Raw genomic sequence first — 8,468 nt, forward strand, 5'->3', positions numbered from 1 at the left:
CCAATCTCGTCTTCTAACTTATTTTCTTGAATAGCTGTTGAGTTGTTGTTGTTGTTGTTGTTGTTGTTGTTGTTGTTGTTGTTGTTGTCGTCGTCGTCGTCGTTTCTCGAGACAGGTATTTGAAACGTTTTTCCAGCCCATACTGAGTGAAATCAGGACTCTCACTTTTGGAGTTTTACCATCCGAAAATGTAGACTTGGTATTTGAAGGGCCACATACGACTGTCGGTACTTCCATGTGAATCCCGCACTGGACCACGAAACCTAGTGAAAATTACATGAAACAGCATATCGTAGTAGAAATTCAGTACAATTTATTTCCGGCAGTGTATGACGTAACCAGTTTGAATTTCATAAATCAAACGTTATAGAGGACACGCACTACTGTTTGTAATTAAGGGGGTCGCATGCGATGAGCCCTTTAAATGTCCCAATAATTATGATGAAAGAGGGAATGGGGGAATGAATGAAGCACATTCCGGGAGCACATTACGGTACCATATAGTACTCCACAGGCGCTCGAAGCCTGTGTGTATATACTTCACAGCACAGCGCCTCTAAGTGTTTACATTGAAGACTCCGCATGTGTTAAACTTAAACATCATATATTAACATTTATCCATAGACAGAAGAGGGAGAAGTCTTTCACCCTCTACTGTCTATGATTTATACTACCATGAGGGTCGATATGCATGAGTCAGCTTGACCAAAGATTGTCGATGGAGATCGAGCTTTCTTTGCGCATGCGCTGAAATGACTGTTGTGAGGAACACCAGTGAACTGTACTGACCGTACCTATGAAGCGTACTGGTACAGGTTAATGACTGGGTTATACTTCGACCATATCACGTGTTAACATCCGCCTTGTCGGACTCAGCATCATTTTTTACGGTAGCCTTGGCGTTTCAAGAGGATTAGTGATATCGCGTGCAATATACTCCAGGCACCTTCATTTTTGCCAAACGGCAGTTCCATTGCAAAATGGGATTTTCAGTGTCCACGGTTGTGCTGACGCTCATTGTGGCCATCGGGTTGTAGCTGTACATGAATGAAGACCCTTACCATCCCTACGAGAGCAAAGGTCCGTATCTAACGCCAATGTGGGGAGAATCTCACCGAATCGTCACCGACAGGGGCTACGAGCTTCATTTGTACGGCTTGCCCAAACCACAGGCCACCCAGACAGTATTAATGAGCTTATTATTGAGTTTTTCTCACTGTTTTCTCTATCAGTTCCTCTCCTTTTCTTCATCACAGTCCCTCTATGGATATAGGGACTGTGTCTTCATGCTCTGACTGATCGGAGTAAATAAAATAAACGGACGTTTATATCTCTCATATACACATTTGTAATTAATCAGTCAACACAACTAATTATGCTAATCCGTGGACATATCAAGAGTTGGTCAACATTGCAAAGATAGAGATGTAAATGAAATGTAATATAACTTATAAGGCACTTTATAAAACTGAACCGTGACGGGTATCGTATCCCTATTTACATCCGGGAACTGATATGGATACTTTATGTAAAGAAACAGTGGCATTTTTCACTCTCTGTTCTGTATATAGGATATTTTGTATTCCGGAAAGCGTCGTTTTATTAACACAGTTTGTAGCTTATATTCAATATATGGCGGGTTTTGCATTTTTACTAAAGGCCGTACTCAAATTTACTTATTTCGACAAACTCTGTCTCACGTTCCCTGCTTCCACCCTCTACTGTCTATGATACCATGAGGGTCTATATGCATGAGTCAGCTTGACCAAAGATTGTCGATGGAGATCGAGCTTTCTTTGCGCATGCGCGAAAATGACTGTTGTGAGGAACACCAGAGAACCGTACTGACCGTACCTATGAAGCGTACTGGTACAGGTTAATGACTGGGTTATACTTCGACCATATCACGTGTTAACATCCGCCTTGTCGGACTCAGCATCATTTTTTACAGTAGCCTTGGCGTTTCTAGAGGATTAGTGATATCGCGTGCAATACAGGCCTACTCCAGGCACCTTCATTTTTGCCAAACGGTAGTTCCATTGCAAAATGGGGTTTTCAGTGTCCACGGTTGTGCTGACGCTCATCGTGGCCATCGGGTTGTCGCTGTACATGAATGAAGACCCTTACCATCCCTACGAGAGCAAAGGTCCGTATCTAACGCCAATGTGGGGAGAATCTCACCGAATCGTCACCGACAGGGGCTACGAGCTTCACTTGTACGGCTTGCCCAAACCCGGAAACGGCTCAGCCAGGGTGAACATCTTGCTCGTTCACGGAACGAGCCATCATACGGGTTGGTACGCCAGCTTTGCACCGATTCTCGCCACGGCTGCCGAGGCTAACGTATTTGGGCTGGATCTACACGGACATGGGTTGAGTGGTGGCATCCGAGGTAAGGTCAGCCTCCAGGTGTTATCTTGAAATTGTGCCAAATCCGCGCACAATCGTCATACAAGATTAAAATTATCGAAGACTATTCGATATCTGAACCCAACAAGTATGAAATAGACTCTCGTGTTATGATTCTTGTAGGATCCAACAAAACATATTAACGAAACACCAACACTGTATCATCATGATCATACTAGGTTAGGAAATAATTGTTTTATTCCGGGCGGAGCGAAATTATATCAGAGGGGAAACTACTTTTTACTATATTCAGCGTCGAAGTTATAATGGAATTGTTTGCCGTGCAGTAGGCCCTATCAGAAACATAGATTCGATTTCCAATGTCAAACACATGGTAAAGAGATATCTACAAGGTATTTTATAATCAGACATTAGAGCAAATTAATGTTGAATATGATATTAATGTGATTTTAATTGCTAATAAGTCTACGCTGTTAAACAAATGCTTAAACTTAGATTGTTGCAAAATGTCGTCACAAAAACAAATATTATTTATCAAATTTTAATACCGCCTAAAACAAGATATGATGGTATGTCCCGATCATTCATATATATATATATATATATATATATATATATATATATATATATATATATATATATATATATATATATATAATATATTAAGGGCAAGTTGTCTAGAAAACAATTGTCACGATGAAACAAAGTCCGACATCGAATATATCAAAGTTACGAACGATACTTCGAACTTCAAGTTACGACTACAATCCGCCGTAACAGTGTACAGTGTTGCCCAAACACTGAACGTAACGGATATTGTCGTTAAAACATAGACCCTCAAGAAAAACTCGAGGGTCTATGGTTAAAACTACCAAGATATCTATAAAGTTGTGAGATTGAAATCTCAAGCTATCCAACCTTCAACACTAAACCACGAAATGTAAACAGTGTTTTGTGTCTGTCCCGGGTGTAATGCTATAAGCGGTAGTTATATACTCACATTTTGAGTTGAGCTGAAAATTTAAAGTTCCGGCAGCACGTTTCTTAGATCCGGCTATTTGCAGTCATGCGTAGACGTAGCTCAATAGATGTAATATAACTTATAAGGCACTTTATAAAACTGAACCGTGACGGGTATCGTATCCTTACTTACATCCGGGAACTGTATGGATACTTTATGTAAAGAAACAGTGGCTTTTTTCACTCTCTGTTCTGTATATAGGATTCTTTGTATTCCGGAAAGCGTCGTTTTATTAACACAGTCTGTACATGGCGGGTTTTTAAAATTTTTACTGAAGGCCGTTCTCAAATTTACTTATTTCGACAAACTCTGGCTCACGTTCCCCGCTCACAATCTTATTGCAATGGCGGCATATCGTGTTTCATGTCACAAGCTGGAAAAATTATCCATGGCAACGACAATTGGTCATAAGAGTGTGCAGAGGTGATTTCATAATATCGACCATTCCCGAGTCATGATAACCGTTCTTTGCACTTAACCCTTTGAGTGCCAAAGTCAATTTTTGTCACCTTTATAAAATATGACCCAGACAATATTTTTTCAGGCCCAAACATTTTTTTCAGATTTTTCCCAAAAGTTTGCCCCAAAACTGGAGTCTGTGTAAAGTGCTTTCCATTTGGTCCAAAATGTTCAAAAGAATTACAGAAAAATTCATAAAATTTGGTTAAAATGTTGCACTAAAATTTTGGTCGAAAAGATTACAGCACTCAAAGGGTTAATGCGGAGAACGCGGTTCCACAGAGCTTACAATTTGGATTTCCACAGGTAGCTTTCAGTTCACGGATTTTCTGCTGGACGTTGATGATGCTGGTAGAGCCATCCAAAGAACACTGATCCAAAATTGCCAATTGTTCTTCTCGGTAAGTGGTGTGACCAGAACAAATAAATATCAACTCTTCGTATTTGGCTATTACGTCATACATCCGCCACGTGATAAAAATGTGCTGGTGTTGTTGTCATCATAATTTCTGTTCATATTCGTTTTACTCACATATTTCCCAAAGTCTTATGATTGTTAGAAACAACGAATTCCGGGAGGAGTCATATTTTTTTTTCGATCTGCTTAAATGAAAGAATGAAAGAACGAATGAATAGATTGGTGAATGAATGAATAAACGAACGAACGAACAAGACACAACATTACCAAATTGAATCGTGCAATGTACATCCATACCATCCCCTGGAAAGTTTATTATTAAATGTTAGCAGCTTATAATGTTGTTGTTTGCGGTCCGACTTAGAATACTTTTTTCAATCATTCAGACAGAGAAAATGAGCTAGTTGGAGAGAGAGAGAGAGAGAGAGAGAGAGAGAGAGAGAGAGAGAGAGAGAGAGAGAGAGATTTAATACTATTATTATTAAAGCATGCAAATGTATGACGTGTTTTGCCGGATATTGTACAATTTGTTCATTTTCAGGGTTCAGTATGGGAGGGGAGATCACATTCCAAGCTCTGCAGACGAGTGATCGCTTCGCTGGCTGTGTTGCCATGAACATCCTCCTGCCATCGGAGGTCAACATGAGACCAATCATTGGATTCTTCAAGTCTCCTGTCGCCGCTGTCATTGAAATGTTAGGTCAGGATTATTTGCAGGTATGCGGCAGTTGTGTCCAACGGTGTAATACAGTTGTGTCAGAAACGACATAGTTTTCATTAGCATGGTTAATATTCTGTAGCGATAGAACGCCTCTGTGTAAATTCTGCATAAGTGTTTATATCAGTTTGCTCTTACAAACTGTAAAACACATTCAGTTCATATAAATTTGTTGAACTCAAACATGTTGCTCAGCATTTCGTGATTTGGTTGCCTATTCGTCGCTTGCCCAATAACTTTTTAACACATCCAGGGGAGACGGGCACAAGTGACGGAAATATGCGTTTTGTTTAAAATTTGATGTTCTGTTAACTACAAGGAATCGCCTTGTACGGAACTAACGCGATGATTTAATCTCAAAATATCACGCAGCCTATTTTACGAGACTATAAATGTTAAAACACTCTTGGTTAATGGTTTAGCGTTGTTCCATGAGAAAGGCAGTTTGGAGTAGCTTGAGCAGAGTGCAGACATTAGATCTCTCTGTCTCTCGCTTCAATAACATGAACGTTGATATTCTCATTGGTGTTTCTGCCAGCCATTCACTTGGCTATCTTTTTCATCAAACGATCTCGATTAAAATTACCCTCATTTCATCAGTTCTTCCGTAAATTATCACCATTTCGTTTCAGTTTCCCCTGAAGAAAGTATTGGATATGAAGGCCGTGACCAGTTACGACAAGAATCCATTACCGTACGAGCAGAGGGTATGGTCAGTTTCATAGGGGTGTTTTTCAGAAAACCGATCGCCAAGTTGGGCTACTCCGTCGCCCATAACAGTAGTGTAACAGCCGCATTTCTTCACTCGTTCGGGGGTTACTAAATCCAAAACTTAGTCCCGTCGGAGAGCTCACTGCAATGAAACAGATCTGTTTTCTTTGCCACAACACAACAGTCGTGTGGCCGATAAACAATTTGAAGGCACAAGTCGGCAATATCAAAATTCATGCTGTCGATTCCTGGCACAATTTGCGAGAATGTGAAATCAATGTATAAGGCTTCTTAAAATCCACTTTTTTTATTGTGTCTTGATTTTTATTGTCAAGATGAGAAATCCACTGATGGTATGGGGGTATGGTTTTAAAAGTTATCGCTCTGTGTGGACCTACAAACCTAAGACGCCACCATCAGCCAATCAGAAGCCGGTGTTGATCACGTGTGGCGAAAAGGATCCTGTGAGTATTGCGTCAAGATGAATAAATCTTTCTTTCCGAAGAGACGAAATTTATTATACGAATTTTTAAAAATCAGCCCCGTAGCGGGCGCTCTTCTCTTCCATAGTAGGGACCTTTCAATTTTTCAGAACCAAAAACAAAAGATTGGTTCGTTTGCGTTTTCTGCATTATCTGCTCGTCACTTTAATCTTAATTGGCCAGCGTCTGTTGATTCCCAAGGACAATGTTACCATAATTTAACTTTTGGCAGGTGGTGCCGGCGACACACTGTGAACGATGCTACGATCTGATTGGAGGACCCAAGGATCTTTACATTATCCCAGGGGGAGAGCACCAACCAATCGTCACCATCCCAAAACACTTTGCCGACACAATTGCGTCATGGGTACAGACGAGAATTCACAAGAAAGACTTGAAAAGCCAATGGAAGCCGCCAAAGTTATAGCACGATATAATATCTGCTTAATTATGCAAAAAATATGCAAACAAGTGCAATTTGAATGAAATCAACAAAAGTATCATGTAATTTGTCACAGGAATGCCTAACTTACACAGTAATTCTGATTACCAATTCACAAAGTTGCGACATACGCCAAGATACATGTATTTCATTGCTGACGATGAAGGAAAAGAGAGATTTCGAATTCCCTACTATGCGAGTCAGTACTAATAGCATGGGTGACGTTGCCACCTTTCCATGATGTGTAATCACCGTGTACTTAAAGGCCCACAGTGTTTAACAGACATAATTTTTGAGGAAGAGAAATCACCGACAAACAGATTAGATGTTAATAAACTTAATATACACACATGATAAGAGGAAGCAGGGTTGTAAAAATCAATTTCTTGAGGTCATACATTTCAACAGGGTCAACATTATCTAAATTACTAAAATAATAAATATTGTGGGGTTTTCAGTGGGCACTCTTTCCTTTATATTCGCAAAAAAAAAATAATTCCTGTAAATTGTATTTTAAATTTTCCTCCGGCATAAGTACTCTGCAGAAATGCAATTATTTTAGCTAAAGTAGCGATCCAAAAAATTCAAACCATTTTGATAACGAATGGATGTATCGATTGGCTGAAAAACATACACGGTGCTGTAATAAAGAGCATACAAGAATCCAATATGAGACGGATGGACAATCCTCGCAATATTTCACCTTCAAAAATACAACAAAATTCAGAACGAAATTTCGCAAAATTAATACTTTTGTAAATAATAACATGTTCAAGTTATCAATTCTTGTAAACAGTCCTATGGCACCATTTGACGTATAGCAGAAATAATCGATCATTTCACACACACACACACCAAACTGTGAGATCTTCAGACCATACGCTGTGATATTATCTCGAGTTACCTGACATTCCTTTGTACAATTCTTGATCAGTAGCTTTGCAATAATTTGTTTGTGGTCTTTCATGTGTCAAGTTTTTTTTATCAAAACCCGTTTACGACTCATTCAAATTCATCTATATGATTTTTCTCCATTTTTATCAAATTTTTCTCAGTGAATTGTTGATAACGTTACGCCAAATATGTACGTTTGGTTGCTTGCCTTGCCTTGGTATCTTTACTGCTATATTGTTCTTGAAGAACACATCAGAATGAGATGTACGTGCGCCTCAAATGAAACTTTTCGAGTTTTGTCTGCTGTTTTCTCAATGCAACTTTGGCATTTGAAATAAAACAAAATCAGGAGCGTTGCCTTTATGAAAATGTTTTAGTAATCATTTTGTTTGTTAGGATTGATTTAATGGAAGAGATGAGAAGTACGAGAGGTCCCTCTACGGTTCTCGTAGAAAGAAGATGTCTTGTCTATGTCTGGTTTCCTATTTTAAGGAGTGGTTCGTCCATCATCACAGCTTGGACCCATTTTTAAGGACGCGCGAGACACCGATGCAGAGATTCTAACTATTTTTTAGAACTGTTTTCTTGTGGACTATATGCTGCCCTCTAGGATTCTGTTTTGTTCGTATGCCATCGTTTGTTTTTTCTTCATAATCGGTGACTTCACTGCATTTTGACACTAAAAGTAATCAACATCGATCTGATAAATAAGGAAAAAAAACAGAAAAGGAAAGTAAACAAGTGATTTAGTTTTAAAGGGACGAAGTCCCTATTTTTTCAAATTATTTCGGTTATTTTTTTTCACGTGAGAAGTTATTTATGGTGTTCTGTTCGCTGAAACACGTTGAATTATCAATTGTCAGAGCTCTACCTACACCTTGCCTGCATAAACAACAAGTAAATATGCTGATGGCATAATTTCTGGCGTGTACCATAAATTATGTCACCCAACT

The 8,468-nt window shown here is 39.2% G+C and overlaps 1 protein-coding gene across 1 annotated transcript; it reads left to right on the forward strand.

Annotated features, from left to right (window-relative positions):
- Positions 1-1,800: 1,800 nt before the first annotated feature.
- LOC139121325 (uncharacterized) lies at positions 1,801-7,884 on the forward strand. The gene is made up of 6 exons (XM_070686118.1): positions 1,801-2,392; positions 4,157-4,251; positions 4,810-4,985; positions 5,619-5,693; positions 6,033-6,161; positions 6,412-7,884. Exons 3-6 carry the CDS (start codon positions 4,818-4,820, stop codon positions 6,604-6,606), a joined length of 567 nt encoding a protein of 188 aa, XP_070542219.1. The 5' UTR covers positions 1,801-2,392; positions 4,157-4,251; positions 4,810-4,817; the 3' UTR covers positions 6,607-7,884.
- The last annotated feature ends 584 nt before the right edge of the window (positions 7,885-8,468 follow it).

This window comes from Ptychodera flava, chromosome 21 (assembly GCF_041260155.1).
Source record: "Ptychodera flava strain L36383 chromosome 21, AS_Pfla_20210202, whole genome shotgun sequence".
Classification (NCBI taxonomy): Eukaryota; Metazoa; Hemichordata; class Enteropneusta; family Ptychoderidae; genus Ptychodera; species Ptychodera flava.

Bases quoted from the DNA above. Each gene is read 5' to 3' on its own strand.
- LOC139121325 (XM_070686118.1), top strand. From the start codon at position 4,818: ATGGGAGGGGAGATCACATTCCAAGCTCTGCAGACGAGTGATCGCTTC. The intron at 4,986-5,618 runs GTATGCGGCAGT...ATTTCGTTTCAG, and splicing joins TAGGTCAGGATTATTTGCAG to TTTCCCCTGAAGAAAGTATT. The intron at 5,694-6,032 runs GTATGGTCAGTT...TTTATTGTCAAG, and splicing joins CATTACCGTACGAGCAGAGG to ATGAGAAATCCACTGATGGT.